Source organism: Macrobrachium nipponense, chromosome 13 (assembly GCF_015104395.2).
Source record: "Macrobrachium nipponense isolate FS-2020 chromosome 13, ASM1510439v2, whole genome shotgun sequence".
In the NCBI taxonomy this organism is placed as follows: Eukaryota; Metazoa; Arthropoda; class Malacostraca; order Decapoda; family Palaemonidae; genus Macrobrachium; species Macrobrachium nipponense.
In genome coordinates, this window is record NC_087206.1 from 29,940,741 (window position 1) to 29,963,675 (window position 22,935).

General features: G+C 40.7%; 1 protein-coding gene across 1 annotated transcript in view; it reads right to left on the reverse strand.

Annotated features, from left to right (window-relative positions):
* Nucleotides 1-22,935, reverse strand: part of LOC135225712 (trafficking protein particle complex subunit 12-like) — a 135,699-nt gene that overhangs the window by 16,271 nt on the left and 96,493 nt on the right. Inside the window, exons 6-8 of the mRNA XM_064265080.1 lie at nucleotides 14,823-14,969; nucleotides 12,326-12,448; nucleotides 9,378-9,539 (exon numbers count right to left, since the gene is read on the reverse strand). Of these exons, the coding sequence (XP_064121150.1) occupies nucleotides 9,378-9,539; nucleotides 12,326-12,448; nucleotides 14,823-14,969 (432 nt within the window). The remainder of the gene's footprint in view (nucleotides 1-9,377; nucleotides 9,540-12,325; nucleotides 12,449-14,822; nucleotides 14,970-22,935) is intronic.

Genomic DNA, 22,935 nt, shown 5'->3' on the forward strand with positions numbered 1-22,935 from the left:
GGGAACCTTAAGGCTTGAAGGACTTTAATAACGTCCCATGTCGGAGAACACTGCGGACAGGGTCGAGATAGGGAAAAAGATTGAATTAAATCTCTCATGTCATAAGATCAAGAGGTTTCAGGGAACCTCGCCTTAAAAACAGGAAAGCATCAACCTATAACCCTTAATGCACAAAGGTGACAGGCCCCTGTCATGATGTAAATGAACTAAAAACTCCGCTATTCTCGGCAAGGAAGGTCTAGAAATTGAATGCCCTTGAGGCCACAGAATGAGTGGTTTCCTTACCTACTGGAAGCACTGGTGGAGCCCCCCATTTGTCTGGCAGAGAGACCAGATCTTCTCAAACAACCCCATTTTCATCAGTTCCATTAGAGGCTCCACATGCTTCATCTTCATGCCTGGAGACTGTCAGGATGTTGTGATGGCCCAGGATAAACTGAGGGACCAACATAATCCTCCTGTCTTCTGCTCAACACAGGATTGAGCGGGCTTCTTAAGTGAGAAGGTCCGACTGTGTGCCACATTGGTTTCTTAAGTACGAGACTGCTGTGGTGTTGTCAACGAAGATCGCTACAACCGACTCCGAAAGTTGATCTTGAAATGAAAGAGGGCCTAGGTACACTGCCCTTAGATCCCTCCAATTTATCGACATGATCCTCTCTTCCTCTGACCAAAGGCCCGAAGCGGCTTCAGAGCCCAGTTGCGTGCCCCAACCTTGATCCGTGGCATCTGACCAAAACATTAGGTCCAGCAGAACTGAAAGAATAGACGTCCCTGACTTGAGACAGTGAACTTGCATCCACCAACGGAGATCCTTACAACATTGTGGAGAGGAGGCGACTATCGTGTCCTCGGATATGAAATCCCATGAATGGCGAAGTGTCAACTGCTGGAGGGACCTCATCCCGAGACGACCTCTGGGAACCAGTTGGATGAGGGATGACAAATGGACCAGGAGAGTCCTCCAAAAAGAAACTGGCTGCATTACGGAGGACAAAAATTCTTCGACCAGACTTAGAAGCTTGTCTATCTGTTTCTGAGAGGGAGAAGCCCTCAAAATCTGGGAATTCAAAACAATCCCCAGATATGTCATGATCTGGCAAGGGATTAGATTGGACTTGTTGAAGTTGACATGAATGCCCAACTCGACACAAAGAGACAGAACTATCTCCCTCGACCGGAGACAGTTCTCTAGAGATTCGGCCTGAACTAGCCAATCGTCCAGATACCAAAGCATCCTTACATTTAACCATGCAGAATAACCAAAACAGAAGCCTTCACCCGAGAAAAGACCTGTGGAGCAGTAGCGAGACCGAAACAAAGGGTCCTGAACTGGAAAACTCCAGAGTCCGGGAAAAACTGAAGGTAAGGTTTGCTCTTCGGATGATGGGGATTTGCAGATAAGCATCCTGCAGATCGATGGAAATCATCCAGTCCCCCATCCTGATGGATGAAAGAGCAGTTTGAACCGTCTTCATCCGGAACTTGGACTTTAGAATGAACTTGTTCAAGGCCGAAAGATCTATGATGGGGCGCCAGGCACCCGAGTCCTCTAGAACTACAAACACCCATGAGTAAAACCTGGGAGAAGGAGGAGCTCGCTCTATAGCATCCTTCTCCAAGAGGGCCAAAAGCTCCTTCTCCAAGGCTTGACCCCTGATTGAGTGAGAGGAATAACTGCTGAACTCGAGAGGACGATTGCAAAGTGGAGGTCTCGAAACAAAAGGGATCTCGTAACCTACCTTCAGGGCCTCCACTACCCAAGCATCCACTGCTCTCTCCTGCCAAGCTGACCAATGGCGAGAGAGACAAGCTCCTACTGTGGTCTCTGGGCGAGGTAATGACTCCTATTTCCAAAAATTCTTACGCACAGACAAGGAAGAAGAAGAATGACCTCCTGGAGGTTGAGCTCTTTCTCTGCCCTTAGATCCACACCAAGAACCTCTCCCTCGTTTCAAAGGATGAGCGCCAGAGGAGGAAGCTGAGGAGCCAGAAACCTGAGATGTACTCGGGAAAAACGAGCCAGAAGAAAGAGGTTGTTTGAGGAAGGCCAGAGGAAAAAGCTCTTGAGCTTGGGAAGAGGCATCACCTTGATGTTACTTCAAAACCTCTGAAAGCACAGACAGATCAAAAAGGGAATCGCCAAAAGGAGAAGAGGACAATAAACAGGTTTCTCTGAATCTCCGAAACAGAAGATGGTAACTGCAACAAATACTGGTTATGCCTTAGAGAAACGAGAAAGGCCTGCATCAAAGCGGCAAGCTCTTTCTGATGTACAGAAGCGATTGAAACAGATGAGCAGAATTTCTCAAAAAGAGGAGCATCGGGAGGAACAAACCCTGAGTCCTTGACATACATTAAAAGACCTCCGAGGACCCACATATTGAAGGATTGAGCTTCTTGCAAGGAGCTCATAACAGACTCCATGACAATAAAGTCTTCGATCGAGACCAAAACCAAAGCCTTGGAAAGCAAAGGTTGACCCGAAAGTCGGAGAAAATCAGGATTTGGTTTTGGGGGTCATGAGAATGAAGTATCATCCGCCACCTGATAAACTCCTCTCCAGTTTTGTAGAAGAGAAGAGAGCTTCCTCTTCCCTTCCCCAATCACCTTCGAAAGTTTAGCGATGACGTCCACCCTCCCTCTCGCGAACCTCTCAGCAAAGGGAAAACGTAAAAATTCCCGCCAACGGGAAGGACCGTCAAGAAAAACCCCTTCTGAAATACAGCGAGGTGGAGGCTGCTTCTGCTCTCTAGGCCTCGGCTGAGGAAGAAAACTCAAAATTAAATAAAAAAAGTTTCTTTAACTCGACATCATGACCGCCATTCAAGGAAACATCAATATCACACAAATCCACATCATCATCATCGTCAGATCCTAACCGAGAAAATTCCCCCGATGACTAGCTGTCTTCTCCTAAATAATCACCCTTTGGCACTGTTACAGGACTAACAGGAGACACATTGAGTAAAGAATCATCAGGCACCTGCCCGGACTGGATCACCCTAGGCCTTCACCACGACGGGTTTCAAAAGCTGGGAGATCTGTTGCACCGTTACCCATGATGCTGTCAACAGGTACCTGACGAGGAGCTGAAAATGAATCTGAAAGAGTGTTAAGCTGGTATCACACTAGTCATTTCTTGCTCGCGGTTTTGGCCAGCATCCAGCCGATGCTCATGAGCAAAAGTGGTGTATAGTCACACTAGGACCTCATGGTTTCGAGGAGCAGTAAGAAAATGTAAACAAAACTGATCAGCTGATATCATCATGGCGGCCAGAAATTGTTGGACTGTTGCAAGATGTGCTGCAGTGATGTGTTTTCTCAGAATCTTACGTGAATGCATGAGTAATAAAAAAATTTGTGGGTTCGAGAGTGGCTCAGGAGAAGAGAAGCCAAAGGTCTGAGAATAGGTCCTATCAGCAGCAGCCATCTTGTTTGTTTACACTACACAGTTGCTTGTGGTTCGTGCTCGCTGCTTCTCATCCAGATGGGAAGCAAAAATCTCGAGCTAAAAGCTCCCGGTTTTCCATTTTCGGCAGCAACGGCTCGCTGCTGGAGAAAAAAAGGCCTAGTGTGAGGCCACCTTTAGACATCCTAGTAAAAGCTACTTCAAAATTCTCTGCCAGCTTGTTAAACTTGGCTGAAATGTCTCTATCTAAACTATGCTGCAATGTTTCAAATTTCTTTTTCCAACTAGTTTCCATCGCCAAAAACTTTGAATCAAATTCAGAAATGACTTCATTAGTTACCGGTTTTACAGGTGGCAAAGCATCAATTTATTCGGAATCGGAATCACAAAATACCGAAACCGAAGAGCTAGAACCATAGGCGCACAAGTCAAGGAAATCATTAGATACAGGTCTAGCTACTGATTTCTTTTTCTCCTTAATCAATCTTTTACGCTGCAAGATTCTTTGATGTTTAATATACGTCGTCATGTCTTCGTCAGACCATGACTTACATAAGTCGCAACGAGAAGTCAAGTCACAAACCTGTCCACGACAAGAGCTACAAAAGTCATGGGCCTTGGCTATCCATTGGGCTGTTGGACAGGTCACGTAATTCCGGGTCGCGCAAAAGTTTGTGAAAATAAAATATATACCACAATAGAAATAAAAGTTAATTCACTAATTTCATGGATATACTATGTGAATGGTAATTAACATAAAGCCGCATTAACAAGTAATGAGAGCTTTAAAGGCACAAAAGATTTAGGAAATTTATAAAGAGCGGCCATAACGTAAACAACTGATTTTCTAGGAAAGGTTTTGAAACTGTCAAAGGCAGTGTTGCCAACTGGCGGACAGAATAGGAGGTAACAGGGTTGCCAATGTGGTAAATTTTAATGCGGTTTTGGGGGGATTTAGGGCTAGATAAATTATATTAAGGTAATGTCTCCCAAACGCCGAGTCTTCCCCAGGAACTATAGCTCCCGAGGAGGCTGCGACTCTGGATAGTGTGAGGGACCACAGATCCAGCCAGGAGACGGCCTGGAAAGCTGCCATGGCAGTGGATTCCAGGGCCGATGCCTCTTGCTGCAAGAACCAGAGGTTCTCTGACAGCAGGTACTGAAGAGGCACTCACGGAGTTAGGCGAGCTAAATCCGGATCAACCTGCTTGGTCGGCAACGGGTCTGTTGAAGGCGCATAGAAACGCCGCTGACGAGGCAGAGGAGGGGGAAGCAGCTTGTCCGACCTGCTGGCCTGAGTGAAGCCCCTTGTCCGGAGAGGAGAGCGTCCACCTAGTCCAGCACTCCGTCGGCCAAGGAAGACCGGGGTAGCCCTACAGATGCTCTGGGTTCCTTCTTAGGTCCCCAGAACAACTCTAACCTCAATGGACAGTCAGAGGGGGCAACCACTGATCCTTCCCCAAGGTCATTGTGCTGATGGATCAGCACAATGACCTCTGCAAAAGACCTCTGTATCTCAGGGGTGACCGCGTCCTGAGGCGATGGACTGTCAGATCCATTCAGGCCAAGTCCCTTCCGAGACACTCTTCCTTCAGGAGGAAAAACCCTCGCCAGACCCCCATGCCTCCTCTCATCACTTGAGCATATGACCTGTCCGTTCCCAAAACCGAACCAGACTCATAGGCTCTCGTGGCCAAACTGTAAGGAGCACACTCCTCACAGTCACTCCTGTTTGTCTCGCTCCTCCCGGTGTAGCCCAAGGAGGTTGAAGGGACAGGTGAGGAAGACCTGACGCTCCTACCCTGCCTACCAGTCCTGGGAAGACTCCAGGCAATCGCCAACCCGCAGTGGTGATCGAGCTGCGGGTCTGGACCAGCGATCTCCCTGGCGGGGAGAGAGGAAAGCAGCACTGGACCGGAGCCGACGGTCAGCTAGCCAAACAGCATTGGTTCTTCGTGCGTCAGGGGAGCTGCTACCAGCCATGCGGACCATCTGATCACGCTGGTGTGATCGACGGTCAGGTGACTGGTAGCGTCCACTAACATGGTGAGAGCAAGCACTGTCCTCACGACACACCATGGTCCCAGAAGCAGCCAAAGGGGACCTCTTCCCAGCCTCGCCTCGTGAACGGTCTGATGGGACCGTCACGTCAACCCTGGGTACCGGTCAATTGCTATGCGAGCTATCGTCGATCTGGTGAGAGTCACCTGAGCGACTCTTACCATCCTTTTGCTCCATGCCTGGGTCCTGACGGTGAGCGTACTCAGCCATCTGGACCTTGGTTGCACGGTCAACAGCAGGTGACTGTACACTTGGCGACACTCGCTGGTGAGTGGCCGAGATAGTTCCCGGTCCAGAGGTAGAACCTCTAAGAGCCAGGAGCAGAGGTTCCAATGGTGGCTAGTAACTCAACGGTCCCCGTTTTTCTCTTCCCTGAGGAAGGAACGGGAGGACCAAAGGAAGGCCCACCTTTCTCACTGGAGAGAGACAGACCCTTAGAAATATATGTGCAAGGCTTCTTGTTGGGGGGGTAGGCCACCCTCTTCTTCCTCGGCTGGGGGCCTTGGAAGTAGAAGGGGAAGAGGCAGCTGAAGACAACGACAAAGACGAAGATGAAGAAGATGACAATGACACCTTCCTCTTCTTCCTTGACTTCTTATTTGCCAGCTTCCTCAGGACAGCACAGGTCTCCTATCTAGGCTGAAGCTGGGCCAGCTGCGGGGGCAGTGGGGCCCAGCTCCACCTGGGCAGGAGAAACTGAAGGAGCGGCAGCACTTCCACGGGCAGCAGGCATGGTGACGGCAACAGGTGGAAGATCCAAAGGCTAGCTCTTTGGGCACTCAAAGTCAGGCGGAGGAGCGAGGACAGCAAAGCCTGGGGGAGGGGGTAAATACTCCCTCTTGGGAACGCGTGGCAACGGGGCTTACACTGCAGCCATGGGGGTGACCATCGTCACGTGCTGGGTGTAAACCCCGGGGTCGAGACCGTCGTGGTCGTCCTCGACTCCTCCCCGTGTGTAACTGGGGCTGCAGCCAGATGGAGGAGTCCCTGGATACTCGGAGTGCCAGGAAGACTCAGCAAACACTACACCCACTGCAGATCCCCAACCACGGAGGCAGACAAACCTGAGGAAGAAACAGTCGGGTTAATGGGGAGGCTCCTGTTCGCTCAGCGGGAGAAAGATCCCCCTGAGCGAACAAAAGACACCAAGTACAACTCAAGGTCGGGATGTCTCCCTCCCTCCTCTGCACTCGACAGATCGAGTGAAGAGTCGGAGAGAGACATGTCCTCCAAAGGAGAGAGAGCCATACAAGGAAGCTGACGAGGGGGAGGAAAGAAGACAATGTGTCCGTCACCAGAGGTATCGAAGGAGAGCTTTCCGATAACACCTTGGCTGACATATGCGGCTTCTTCCTCTTCTCGTACTGCTCCCACTGCTCCTCCGACCAAGAGAAACAACAATCACAAGTCAATAGTCGATTGCATTCACGCCCTCGGCACCTTGTGCCAAGGGCATGAGGATCCACCAATTCACTGGATCGGAATGCACCACACTTCCATCCCCCCACTCAAGGGTACACTCTCCGGTTGGATGGGGGGAGTGAGGGCTTTTCCGATTCGTGGGGTTGCATCTTGCAATACCAAAAACAAAAGAAATACTTATAGTTTTACACACTATTACACAAGAATAATGGCTAAAAGCCAAAAAGAACATCAACAATCTCACGACAGAAGCGGGCAGAGAGGTCAACACATGTCTGCACCCAAAGGCAGTCGAAAGCAAAGTGGAATGATTACATCCAGTCAGGCAGGACTCCCAACCATTGGACAAGCTGTTACTGCCTAACTACCTTGTTATTAAATCTTACGACCGGTCCAGCTGGCGCTGAAAGTAATTCTTTATGTAAAGGACCGATGGTTTGTATAATGTGTTGGAACAAACGAGCTTCACGTATTTATCTTTTAATGGCGTGAAAACAGCAATAAAATCTGTTCTTTCATGCCCAGCATTTTTTATTAAAATACTATTTTCTCCACTATTATTTGTGGTCAAGTTTTATTCATATTACTGATACAATAATTTAGTCATTAGTAGTATGAACATTGCTTTCTCAGTTTCAGCAATAAATGCAGCTTCAATTTAACAGTACAGTACTATATTTCCATGCCAATTTTTCTCCATAGCAAATAATTGTATAATGTAAAAATATAACAGTCCTATTCTACTTAATGAGCGTCATTTGTGACAAAACTATGGTAATTATTTATTATCGTATGATGGCCGAAATGCAAGGAAAACATTGTTGTTATCAGATTCAGTTCGGTTCTCGTAGCAACTTTTCATTCAGTTTATGGCTGTAGCATTTAAGCAACAATTATAATATTACTAATGATACTTTTATTATTCTCTTACTTTTCTAACTTATTTAACTAGAAGATATGATAAATAAAGAGAGGGAGAAAACATCAGTATTCTGTAAAAGGTGACTTTTTTTTTTTTCCTTTCTTTCTCACTCTAGGCCCAGATTTACTTGTAAGTTCATCGAATTTGACACTAAAAATTTGTAGAACGACCATGGAGATCATAGTAAATGATTAGGCAAATGAAATTCTACATTTTCGTGAAAGTTATTACATATTAGGGCAAAATATCTGGCCGTGACACTAAGGCATGATTAACCAGTCTGGGGCACCGTAACCTGGATTGTGGTGCCTGTAGACTTTTGATTTTTGGTTACCATCAAACACCCAGGAAAGGAACCCTTGTCAGTAACCGGGGGCTGCCTGTAGTACCTAAAATATATTAGTCACCCCATCAAAAGTAGAATCTACTTCCAAGCTAAGGGTCATATAACAAAAAACAAAGAATTACAACCCTATACATACATAATTGTTAGTAAACCCTACTTGTCTTCCCATAAAAAGCACTAGCATTATGCATACTTCTTATTCATAATAGAAATGCAAACAATGCAGAAAAATAACCAATGCATCAAAAGTACACCGGAACCATATAATTTAGTTTCAAGATTTCTTAATTCCTTTGAACCACTTAATATGTGAAAAAAATGAATTCATAACCTTGAAACATAAGGGATATTAAAAGTACCAGTTCCAACAAAGCAAATTTTTCAATACTGTAGCACCTTAGTGGAAGAGAGATCTTTCATAATTCCATGAAGCAATGAGTGCCACAAAGGTTACTCTTTTAACAGAACTTCACATTCATTCCATAATCAGCACTCCCAAGGCCTATATTTCTTTCCTCACATAACTTACCTTGCATAAAGGTACTTAAGTATTCCCTTCCTCATGAATCAGCTTATCAATTAAAAGGAATGAAATGGAAAATAGAATTTAGATACAAGGATAAGTGCTGGGACCTGAGGTCATTCAGCAATGAAAGGGAACTAGAGTAAAAAGGTTTGAAAGGTGTAACAGGAGGAAAATCTCACTGTTGTACCATGAAACAATTGTTAGGAGAGGGTGGAAAGTACGATGGAAGAAAGATAATATGAATGGAGGTATACTACTGTAAAAGGAATGGAAGGGGTCGCAGCTATGGGCCAAAGGGATGCTGCAAAGAACCTTAAGTGATGCCTACAGTACACTGCATAAGGTGCACAGACAGCACTATCCCTTATATTTTTAGCTATTAGTCTAGTAAAACCTCTGAATTAAATTACCATTAGCCGTGATATAGCACTAGCAATAAATGAAAAAAGCCTTGTAAGTATACCATGCCATTTAAAACTTAAGAAATTAGTCTTTTGAAGCTTATGGTCTCATATATGATCAATAATCATAATACGTATAGCACTTACTAAAGGAGCAAGCACCTTTGTGCTCTTAAACATTTCAAATAATGAAGTCGGTCATAAATGTGAAAAGGTTAGCTGACAAAGTACCTGCACAACAACACTAGTAGTTTTGCATGTAAACAGATTTCTGTCAAATTACTTACAAGTCCATTATTGGGATTGATCTTATGTGCTTGCTGAAGAATCTCGGTGGCATCCTTGAAAGCATTCTGTGCGATAGAAATGTAAGCAGAGTGTAAAAGTCCCTGCACTGGATCATGGTTTGGTGGTGGAGAAGTATGCTCGAGGTACTGATTAAAAGTATCCTAAATTGGGAAAAAATGGGATGGTGAGTGTTTGATATCAGTTTTAAAAATTCTGAACATGAAATACACATTTGCACTTTATTATTAGTAGCTATTAAAGCATGCTTCAAAACCATTCATGTGATTTCTTACCTTTGTCTCAGACTCCAAATAGGTGATAACAGGACTTCCTTGCGATCACCTTTTCATTTTTGTCTTGAATTTTTTACATATAAACTTCATTAATGTTAATACACATGTCATTCATTCACTTCACTTCAAGAATGTTAACAAATTATCATTACTCTCTCAGCGCTTATTGTTATAGCTTGCACGACATGAAATGATAGAATACATAAATAAAAAAATAAAAAAAAACATTGTACTGACAGACGATACTAAAAAAAACATTGTACTGACAGACGATACTAAAAATAAAAATAACTCCATTAACTGTAACACTGAAGAAAATATGTATAAAGATTTAATTAACCTTAATATTTCTGTGTGTAAATCCTAAAATTCCCCCCTAAAAATTGGGGATCGTCTTATACTGCAATACTAAAATTCAAACCTTGAATTCTTAGATGTGTATCTGTAGGCTAGCCTCGACCTCGGTGCTGTAGCATAACCACCAAAATACATCAAGATTCACTTTATGAAGTAAAATGGTAATAAAGGTAATGAAACCATTTTTACCATATAATATTATTGGCATTGCTTCATAATAAGTACCCTATTTGAGGCATAATTCAAAATCAGTGAAAGAAACTTTTATCTATGTGATCCAACTGTGAGAATGTAAACATCGAGTTGCGGTTACACTGAGAGCAACCTTTATCTTTCAGTAACCTTTAAGAAATTTCAATGGTAGTGTAATTACAGTAGTTTCTCTGTTCAGTTGTTTATGCCAATACTTACATTTATGATAACATAATATTCATTTTTCATTAAAGGTTTCTCATACTTATCACAAGATTGATCACATGTACCACCATCTTAGGGATTCCAGTCTGGTTCTGGCAAGTCGGCTTGTGATTCATCGTTGATATCATACAAATCATCGGTACTGTCCATAGCATTTTTAAAATTATTTTACGATACTTTATATTTTCACGTTCCCTCATGTTTTTGACAAACGCAGCGAACATCAAGTGAGGCAGCACGCAAAGCTGTTTGTAATTTAAAATTGTAACTGTTTTGAACAATTCAGTCATATGAACGATGATTGTGTACGATAATTATCATTCATTATTGCATTATTATTATTATTAGCAGTTGTTTGAGAATGGCGTGAAAACGAAAATAAAACTCTGGTTTCAGGTGACCATCTGTATGAAAAACATGATATAGAATTGGCTTTGTTAAACCCAGCTTTGATAATTTACAAAAGGAATGCATCTCTGAATTAAGTTCCTTTCAGCAACTAAAGACAGTGATGATATTGGTAAAATGCAATCAGTTGATTATTTTAAGGCTGTAAACAAAACCAAAAAACAAATGGCGCATCATCGCTCTGTTCATATATCGTAATATGGTAATAATAGATAATAAATTATCATTATTCTCAATACAACTATTTATTCGACTTTTGCAAGTGGATATCTACCAGTGTAACAGCCTGACTGAGGCAATAAGAGAGTCAGTCTCTCTCTCTCTCTCTCTCTCTCTCTCTCTCTCTCTCTCTCTCTCTCTCTCTCTCCTCTCTCTCTCTCTCTCATACTAATTACACTCCTCCATCCTCCACTAAAAAATTCTGATTCTTAGAATTCTGGATGAGTGATTATTGTAAACATGTATGTATTGGCATAAACAACTGAACAGAGAAACAGCTGATTACTGACGTCATTTACTGTAACTATTGCAAATTTATTAAGAGATCCGTTAAAATTGTTTAACCCTGCTGATTCTCAATGGTGGCTTCCATAAGTAAAAATAAAATACCATTTTGTTCATCCCTCATGCAGTGGAGATCTCAAAAAAGAATACTAGTGAATTATTGCAGCAGGTTATAGCCGAGGCTGATGTTCGGAACTGGAGAAATCACACCTAATGCTTATACAATTTAGTAGTATGTGCACGTTTTCAACCAAACTTCATTAATTCATAAGAAAAGGTATCTCCGAATTACATCTCTTCTAACAAATAACGGCAATAAAGATATTGATAATACTCAAATCAACTGAGATTTTGAGAATGTAAACAATATCAAATACAAATTATGTACGTATATGACGATGTTTATATTCTGTAATACAGTAACGATATGATAATAGTAACACTGTAATTGGACCCAACAAGCGAAACAACCTTTATTTAAGTCATCATTATTATAAATATAGTTGTAATGTTTAATTTTTGCAAATACTTAATCACTTTTCTCCAAAAGTCATTTCGGTTTTGTCATTTAGAAGTCGGCCTATACTACAGATATGAGATAAATTCATGTAAATTTGCCCTGATTTTTTACCTTGTCTTATCTAAAGGTCATCTTACATGCAGAAATATATGGTATTGCTCCAAAATAGTCATTTAGAGTAGATTATTTATATATCTTTAAATGAAAAAATATAACATTGGCCTGAAAAATTAATCCCATATTGGTACTTTTGAAATTATTTCACTTTAAACTGCAAGAAAAGAAGTAAACAAGGTATAGTTGAAAATGAAATTTAAAATATCACTCAGAGTAAATCTATAACAGTTAGTTACAAGTACGTATACAGTATTTAACTACATATCTACAGATTAAGTTATGGGAAGTACTGTTATTTCCTGTATATCTGACAGTATTTAAACACTTTTACCTGTGCTGCAGTTACATCACCCAGCTGCAGGCAAAGCCTCCCTAACGCTGAATACAGACCAGCAGCAGAATTGGGATCTTCTTCAATTAACTGCTCCAAGAGTCCACCTGCTAATCGGAAATCCTACAAAGTTGAAGTATAATGAGAATAAATGCCAAATTTTAATACTTACAACATAAATATCAAACTATAAGTAAAAGGTTATCTACAGGAGTACCTTCATACAGCACTTGAATACTTCCAAACACTGTATGGTCAAAAATGTCAACTCGAAATCTGTATGTATATGACCTCTGTAAGCATTAAAATAGTTATATAACCCTTTAATCTTAGTTGTTTGTAATATTTGCTCCACTTTATGTAGTTTATTTGGAAATGCCACTCCACTTTGTGAGGTTTGCTTGGAAATCCCTCCAAGCCCATAGTCTTGCCTAGACATAATAACCTCTACAACAAGCATAACCTCAAAGCCAACAAAGTCCCTTTCTGTGACATCATCTGGCCATGAACTCTGGCTGTTCCATAACTAAATTAGGGTCAACCCTGTATCACAGGCCACTTCAAAGTACCCCCAGAAGAGTGCTTTTGTATAGAATTTCTTGAAATCAGAGACCTGCTGATCCAAGGGCTAGCCAAGACAAGTTTGTTAGGGCAAAAACTTCACTGTTAGGATGTTAAACATTGATTGCCCACCTCTAGCCACCCCTCTTCTGTTTCACCTTAGGTTGAAAGAAAGACTGATGCGTCACTAGGGACAAGCGTGGTCGTGGTCTCTTGACTTGCTTCCACCTCAACTACATATTCTAGGCCAGATGCCACAGATTCGTTGCATTTACAGTTTTTTATTGTTTTTAACTGGTTTCCAGTTGGCACCACAAGATTTATCCTAGGACCTCTGATTTGTTAGCTTGAAAAATACAAATTAATAAAAAATTTGTTATTTAGCCAATAGTCAATATGCATATAGAAAGCAGTTACTATGCATTCCAGAAGCCAAGAAATATTTTTTCATAAACAAAATTTAAAACAAATTTTAAACTGACATGGATTTCCATGCTACTAAAGCACATTGTGTTTCTAACATTGTCCTAATTTATGGTAGTATACTGGATTGACAGATGTGCCTAATTGAGTTGTTCACTCTTACAAAAAAGACCAACTTCTTGCCTTTCCTCAGACTGTTTCAAGTAAGTGGTGCTTTATGACATATTTGTGACAGAGCCATTACCTAACTATTTATAAAAATTTATATATCATACAATATATTAATTTGCTTTAAACATTTTTCTATGGCCCATAAGTCAAACAATCATTTCAAAAGGTATAGTGGAGGATATGCTATACAGACGTCACTGGAACATGTCACCACTTTTGCAGATGGTTGGGTGGCTAAATGCAGCTTTAACCTCATTTTCTGCAGCTTTAACCTTATTTTCAAAAGTAAAATAGTTAATGAAACTAAACACTAATGGCAATGTACAGTACTACTTCAAAAAATTAGGACGAAGTTTGAAACACTCGGTGCTTAAGTGGCATGGAACTCCATTAGTCGGTTTAAAAGTTGTTTACAAAAAACACTATGTTATGGCCTCTGGAATGCATAGTACATACCTGCAATGCTCTTTTAGATGTGACATTCCATTTGTAAGAGAACTTTGATAAGGGTTTTGAGTGAGAGTAATTCAAATAGATTTTATGTTATTTTAGTGTATATTAAGTGATATGGTTGTTGACCTGGTTACCAAGATTGTTCATTATGTTGATGATGCAACACTTGTGAATAAAGTAAAGTCTCCAATTATGAGAAATGAAGAGAGAACAAGACATCCTCACTCAAAGGCAGCAAGAAGAAAACTGAAACATCATGAGGCCCAACTTGGGTCAGTGGCTGTTCCACCTAACTCATAACAGAGGACAGATGCCACCAGTTCCTTGCATACACAATTCTACTGAATTTTTTTACCAGTTTCCAGCTGGCACCAGAAGATTTATCCTAGTGTTATGACCCCAGGTTTGTTCCATGTATGAACAAATAGTGGGTAGTTGTTCCAAATAAAATTGGCATGTTTATACTTATATGTGTATGCATACATGTATGACGTTTCTCCCTCTGGGGTATTCATAATAAAAAGGGAGATTTTCCAAGTCCCGCCAACTTAAGCAGTTTCAGCTTTGCTCATGAGAGAGAGAGAGTATAGTTTTGTACTGTGTATTTTGTGTTGTTGGCAAGCATTTCCAGTAGTGTAGAGATGCAATAGGCAAAATAAGTAAGAAATTGCCATTTTACAACCATAGTTTTTTTCATGATACATATCTGGAAATTTCCCATACACCTTTATCCAGAAGGACCTAGGATGTAATTTACTGATGGGGCTAAACGAGGCTAACCAAAGAATGACTTGAAAACATGGACAAAGAATAAGAAGAGCAAGCACTAATACAATAATTACAAAAATTCTCCAGCAACAGCAGGAAAATTAAAGGAAATTTACATTACCTTTAAACTAACTGCACAGTTTGTGATAGAATAGATTACTCGTAATCTACGTGTTTTCCACAGCTTCAGTGAATCATCACGCATGTTTGTACTCATTTCTAAATTACTTCCATCCTCACTTAATCCATTACTTAAATTTTCAATTATCTGTAAGGAAAAACAAATATATTAATCATTACATAAAAAATTATTTAATAAAATGGCAGTTAATTACAAAAAGCAATAACACCTTTCCATTAATTACTAGATTAAAAAATTCATAACTAAAGGGAATATAAACATTATTTTTCATCCACTGTAAACTAATGTAAGCACCTCTCCATCTAATTCTTCAACAATAAAATTTTACATAATCTTCATTCAAAATTACTTATTTTACAATTCAAAAATGGCTATGCCATCTCTCAAAAGTATGTCCTTATGAAATCAAATCATCACTACATCTGTGCTTGACTGCAAGGAGTGGTGGTCATTCAGTACTGTACGTACAGTGATTTGCAAAACTCATTGGGGAAAAAGGTATAATCTAGCCACCTGTGGGGGTAAGCCAGCCTCAATGGGTGCCGGTCCCAAGCCCCGATAAATAGGGAGGGTTGGTGTCAGGAAGGGCATCTAACTGTAAAAACCCAAGCCAGAACCAATGAAATGAGTCGTGATATTGATGAGAATAGTGCTAGGGCGTACTCCGTAAACGACGCACAGACACATCGCCCTAACTCTGTGACAAGGCGAGGGCTACTGCATCATAAGCAGGTGCAGCTAAAGAAGCGAGCTCTAAATGTGATCAGAATAGGCTAGCTCAATATTGGGTCTATGACAGGAAGAGGAAGAGAGTTGGCGGAGTTGATGAGGATAAAGAGAGTGGATATTTTATGTGCAGGAAACTCGATGGAAGGGTAATAAAGCTAAAGAACTGGGGGATGGCTACAAGTTAATCTATAGTGGAGCAAATGAGCAGGGTAGGAATGGCGTTGGTGTAGTGCTGTCGGGGGAAATGAAGAATGCAGTGACGGAAGTGAGTAGAAAGAATGACCACATTATGAGAGTGAAGATATGTTATGGAGGGGAAACAATGAACATCATTAGCGCTTATGCTCCACAAGTGGGCTGCACAGAGGAAGAAAAGAGCCGTTTTTGGAATGAAATGAGTGAGGTAACGCAAGAACTGGAAGACCAGGGGAGGACTGTAGTGGGGGCAGACTTTAAGGGGGCCGGCCGGAACCGCTATATATGGTGGTATAGGGCAAAAAATGCAAAGTCATGAAAAAATTCATGGAGCTTCATATGGCAATTGAGAATACGTATACGAAATATTTCGTCAAAATTCCTCTTACTTTCGTAGTTACAGGGAAATTAGTTAACATAACTCAATAAGCCTAAAACACTGATCTGTACAAGAAAATGCAATATTTCTTCTATTATCGTAAATTTTTATAATTATTGTCAAAGAAATTGGGAGAAATGGCATCTGTAGACATTCCCTGAGTCGAGAAGGAGACTTCAGGCTCAGGTACCAAGTGTCCAAGTCCAGTCATGAATTAGTGCGATCACAGACATCAAGTAGTCTGCACGTTCCATTTCACCTCTTGACATTCGCTTGCCTTTACGTATGTTTATGTATGTTTCGGCAAGAATTTCATCATGCCAATGAGGAAAAGACAAGGAAAACATCTCGCTAACATACAGACGAAGAAAAATCGCTCTAGTATTATTACAGAATATCATAATATTCTCGTAGTTAGTGAAGAGAGAGGGTAGGGTTGCTTAGTAACGCCCCCTTCTTGCCTGACAGTACACATCACACTCTGCCCAAGGCTACGATCTTTGAGCAAAGAGATCTTCATTTATTATAAATAACAAAGTTTTGGTTTTTTAATACCCAAAATGGAATATGAAATTCATAATAATCATGATTTATTAAATTGTCTTTGTAAAAGAGTACACCTTCGAGTTTCACCTCTGACATTCTCTTGCATTTATGTTTATTTATCTTTGTTTCGGGCAAGAATTTCATCATGCCAAAGACGAAAATACAAGGAAAACATCTCGCTAACATACAGAAAAAGAAAATTCGCTGTAATAAGCCGAGTTAGTGAAGGGGAGAGAGAGAATTGCGTAGGAAGGAGTGCCCCATCTTGGCTCAAGCAGTGCCCCAGGCTGCGATATATGAGCAAAGGGATCATCATTTATGATTAAATTATGATAAATAAAATAGTTTTGGTTTATTAATACACAAAAAAAGAAATTAAATTTATAATAATCATTATTTATTAACATTGTCTTCATAGAAATACGAAGGAAAACTTTGAAAGCCCGTATCTCAAAACTATACTTATTGACCTTCAAAATCTACCTTCTCACTTAGTTTTAAAGCTATAACATTGGAATTTCGTATATAACTCAGAAAGACATTATAGAACAATCAAATAGAGCCCTTTTTTTCAATTTTTGTTTCGTCTTTTTTTATAAATTTTTTTCTCCTGATTTATAGGGTTTATTTTTTTACCATATTGAAAAATTCATATCTAGCAAAAAAATGACTTTTAGAAAAAAAACTCTCCATTTGATTGGAGGTCTACATCAGGTCTATATATGGTAGTAATCCCAGGTCTTCATATATTAAATATCAAGGGAGGAGATAGAATTTGAAAAATGGTTATTTTCGGGATAAATCGCCCTGGCGTCACAAAACCGAAGGTCAGAGGCGAAAATCATATGCGGTTTGGAGATGTCCCAAGTCACCTTATTAAGTGGTATGAATATCAAAGTCCTGTCCTTAAAAAATGGCATTAGCCGGCCGGCCCCCTTAATGGACATGTCGGAAATGAAAAGGATGTAATTGAACGTGTGCATGGAGGACATGGGATTAGGGAGAGAAACCCAGAAGGAGAGAAGTATAGTAGACTTTGCCGTGTCCATTTGATATGGCAATAGTGAACACATTCTTCAAAAAGAAGAGGGAGCACTTGATAACATAGAGGAGTGGCGGTAGATGCACACAAATAGACTACCTCCTTTACAATAGATCAAGGCTGGTGGAAGTTAGGAATTGTAAAGATATCCCAGGTGACCACGTGGCCCCCAACATAGGCTCCTTTGTATGGATTTAAAGATGAAAAGAGAAAAGAAAACGAAAACGAATGGGGGTAAAGAAAATCAAGTGGTATAAATTGTTAGGGAGGGATGATGATAGAAGAGAGAGTTCAGGAGAAGAGTGCTGGGAGAGGTTGATCTGGAAATTGAAGATGTGGGAGAATGGTGGAGGCATAATGCATCAGTGATTAGAGGACATGGAAAGGAGATACTAGGGGAAACATCTGGAATAGTATGGGAGGAAAAGGAGAGCTGGTGGTGGGGAGAAGAGTTGGGGGAAGTGGTGAAGGGTAAAAGGGAGGCAAAGAAGAGATTTGAAGAGTCACAGCTGGAGGAGGACAGAGAAAGATTATGAGAAAGAAAAAAAGAAGTAAAAAGGGTGGTAGCTCAAGCTAAGGCAAGGGCATATGAAGAGGTTTATAATGAACTGGAAACCAAGGAAGGGTTAAGTAAGATGCTCAAACTGTCAAAAGTAAGAAATAAAAGAACAAAGGACATCACCCATATTAAGCAAATGAAAGATAGGAATGGTACGGTCATAAAAAAGGAAGAAGACATCCTGAAAAGATGGAAAGAGTATTTCGAACAACTGCTAAATGAAGAAAATGAAAGACTTGTAAGAGAGGATGGACAAGTAAACATGGGAATGGTAATGGGGATATCTAGGGATGAAGTGATACGAGCCTTAAAAAGAATGAGGAATGGGAAGGCAACAGGACCTGACTTAATCCCAATCGAAGTTTGGAAAGCCTTAGGAGAGGAAGGGGTAGAAATCTTGTATGATCTGATGGTAAAAATATTCGAACGGGAAAAGATACCAAAAGAATGGCGAGGAGCATATTGATACCTATATTTAAAGGTAAAGGTGATGTCCAGGAATGCATTAATTACAGAGGTATAAAACTAATGTCTCACACGTTGAAGATTTTGGAAAGAATAATAGATAGCAGGCTGAGAGAGGAAGTTACAATAGGGAAGGAACAGTTAGGATTTATGAAGGGAAGCGGCACAAAGGATGGAATATTTTGCATATGGCAGCTAATGGAGAAATTCAGAGAAAAACAACGAGACCTGCATCTGGTATTCATAGACCTTGAAAAGGCCTATGACAGAGTACCAAGGCAAGAAATATGGAGATGTTTGAGGGAGAAGATGGTGCCGGAAAAGTATGTCAGGATTATTCAGATGTAAAGGAATGTGTATACTAGAGTGAAGAGTAGCGTTGGAGAGACGGATGGATTTGAGATAGGAGTTAGATTACACCAGGGGTCAGCACTTAGCCCATTCATCTTCAACATCGTGATGGATGTAATGACCCGGGATGTTAGAGAAGCAGTGCCATGGTGCATATTATACGCGGATGACATTGTGTTGTGTTAAGAGGGGAGGGAGGAGTTGGAGGGGAGGTTGGAGAGGTGGAGAGCAGCACTTGAGGAGAGAGGAATGAGAATAAGCAGATCAAAAACCGAATATATGTGTTCCAGTATTACTGAGGACGGTGGAAGTAGCATAAGATTGGGCAGGGAAGAAATAAAGAAAGCACAGAAGTTCAAGTACTTAGGGTCCGTATTAGAGGACAGTGGAAGCAAGGACCAAGAGGTGAGACACCGAATTCAGGCAGGATGGACTAACTGGAGGTCTGCATCAGGGGTCCTCTGAGACAAGAAGGTCCCTCTGAAATTGAAAGGAAAGTCCCATAGGACGGTGGTCAGACCAGCAATGTTATATGGAACAGAAACAGCAAGTATAAGGAAAACAGAGGAGAAGAAGATGGATGTAGCAGAAATGAGAATGTTGAGATGGATGTCGGGAGTAACAAGAGAAGATAGGATTAGAAATGAGTATATAAGATTGACAAAGGTAGCTGAAATATCGAAGAAAATACAGGAAGGAAGGCTTCCGATGGTATGGACACCTGTTACGAAGGGAGGAACATCATGTTGGAAGACATACAATGGAAATGGAAGTGCGGGGTAGAAGGAAGAAGGGAAGACCAAGAAAGAGATGGCGTGATTGTGTAGGGGAAGATATGGAATTGAAAGGTATAAATGAGAACGAGGCACAGGACAGAAATCGATGGAGACGACTCATTCGCAATGGCGACCCCATATAAAAATAGGTTTAAGCTAGGAAGAGAAGAAGATTGGGGAAAAAGGTATGACTGCATAATTAAAGAAATGTCTGGACTCCTTACTACTGATGCAACAACCAAAAAACTTCATGATAATTCTAAGGATATGGATGTCATGATAACTTGAACAATAGTTATCTCTAAAATATGCACCTTTACAAAAAATCCAATATAAACCCATCATTTACATTAGTAATTTTCATGGCCTTCACAAACACTAGATACTCCATTCCCCATTCAAAAGATTGTCTGTTAGCTGACCTGCAGCACTGCCTATTTGCCCCATGTATACTTAGGTTTCATCTTGCATCTAAAGCCTCATTTCTATCCTATGAAGGTAGAAAAGACAACCAAAAAAGGATGGGGGAAATCGGTAACCTCTTCTCATCCCAACTGCTGTTTCAGTCAACAATATCCAAGCCCAACTGGGCACCAAAAGAGCCAGGAACTACTAGAGAGGCCCCTTCACTAAATTTTTATGTGTTTTTGCTGTGAAGATAGAGAAAGACTTTGGAAGCAGTCAGTATTGTCGGTGGTGTGTTCCTTGCACCTTTTGGAAACAAGCTGGTTAAAAGTCTGAAGAGTCTTCCACAATCTCCAAGACTGGCATGACAAAACTTGAATTTCAAAGTGTGAACAGGCTCAGGGTACTCCATTAGCTCAACTACCATCTATGTGCTTTTGATTAGTCATAGGTGCAAGTGTTCACAATCATTTCAGTAGCACAGCCATAACTGCAGCATAAATCATGTTAGTAGTGTGACTTTCCCCGAGAAAAACTATTGGAGATCAGTAGAGTATTCTGACAGACGACTAGTAGTTTCTGGACTTCCTATTGTGATGGCAATCCGGTTTTATGTTGGCTTGTCCAGTGTAATGTGCCGAGTTTTGGTTATCAGCACCAAAAGGTACCATAACATACCTGATAAGGTGCCATTAACTGAAACTCAGCCCCATAATAAATCTCCGAGTTTCGTTTAATGGGAGTTTTCGCTTGTCAGAACCCTGTCGAGAACAGAACCCCACCGATAACCAGGGACTGCCTGTACTCTATAAAATACAGTAGTACTTTATGCAGTGTATTGTGTTTTAGGATAAAAAAATATACAGGCAGTCCCCGGGTTACGACGGTGTCGGCTTACGACATTCCGAGGTTACAACACTTGTCAATAGATGTTATTTCCATGGTTACGACGCATGTTCCAGGGTTACGACGCCTACAACGCTCATCTGGGAGATGAAATATGACACCAAAAATGCAAAATAATCAATATTTGAAGGTTTTTTGATGAAAAATGCCATAAGAATGCAGTTTACATAGTTTTCAATGCACCCAAAGCATTAAAAGTAAGGTTTTCTTAGGATTTTTGACGAAGTTCTGGCTTACGACGATTTTCGGGATATGACGCGTCTCAAGAACGGAACCCCCGTCATAACCCAGGGACCGCCTGTACAGTACTGCACTGACTTTTTATCATACCATACTTAAATAGACGTGAAGAGTACAGTAACCAACTTACGAACAATTCAACATACGAACAGCCATCCGGAATGTAACTCGTTTGTAGATAGGTTGATGTCCGTATACGCAAATTTTGTTGCTTTTGTATCCCTCATATTTTTGAGTTTCATATAATTTTTACTGGAAATAACTATGCTTGTGTATTTTAACTGTGCTTGTGTATTTTCAGAGTAGGCTTCAGTTTAAAAGTTCAAAATCTAGAAACTGAAACTGTGTGTGTCACCACCCTCACACCCACTCAAGAACTAATGGCGGCTGACTCAATAAACATCCCAGATCATGGAAGTTGCCAAACCACAGAATGCCAGATTTAAGAGGTTGGACTGTACCTCATATTTTACTTAACACTGATAAATTACATAACTATATCAATATTTAACAAAATAATACCACCATAAAGTTAGTGAAGCACTAAATGTAAAAACTTTTCTAATAAATTGACTAGCCCACTGCTGACATATAACAAGAAAAACTAGCCTCATAAGACCAAACACTGAAGAAAGTAAAATCAAGAACAGAAAAGTGTCAGCTGCAAGATAGTACTTAATACCTTAATACATCCACATAAATAAAATAGTAGCACATCAACTTAACAGACATTGGGGGTCTGACTTTTAATAAGTAACAGTCTTTTCAGTAACATAGACCCTGTGCATATTACAGCCTCCAACTGAATATTTTCTGGATATCTTACAACTAGCAGCAATTCCACATACTGCAGTTCCTAAGCTAAACTAGCCTATATTTTATGTTTAAAATTTAATTTAACCCTGGATAGGTTAGCAGGGTCGAGCACGACCCAAGGGGTGTTGTTTAAAAAAACATGATTTTTTCCCGAAAATCATCACTATCTCGAATCTGGGTGTGATCGATCTGCAAGAGGATAGCAGAACACACACTACAATCATGTCAAAACTTCCATTTGCCTTGTCTTTGTCCTTTCCCCTTTTCTGAGTAATAGTTTGTTATCAAGTAGTGATTTCCTGTCTAACACTGTTGACTCTGGGATAGTTTTATATTGTTGGAAACTCTAGGTACGTGGTGTGTGTACATTATCATGCCATTGGTTGTGGCTGAGAAGAAATATATTGCCTTTTATTCCAATTTCTTTTGAATGACAATTTCTCAGTTTTTGCATATTTTCTTTGCATTTTTCATCAACAATGGCCAGCAGGCAGTATTCTCTGGGGATGGATGTGATCAAATTACTTCTAATAGAATTATAAAGTGATTGTGATGATAATTTAGAAGTTGCTGACAACTATATATGGCAAGAAGCCAAGTTTGTGTAACGAGAGTTCAACGCAAGGGGAATGACCTTGAGATTATTACGACACAAGAGGGGGAGAGAGGGGGGTGGGTCACTG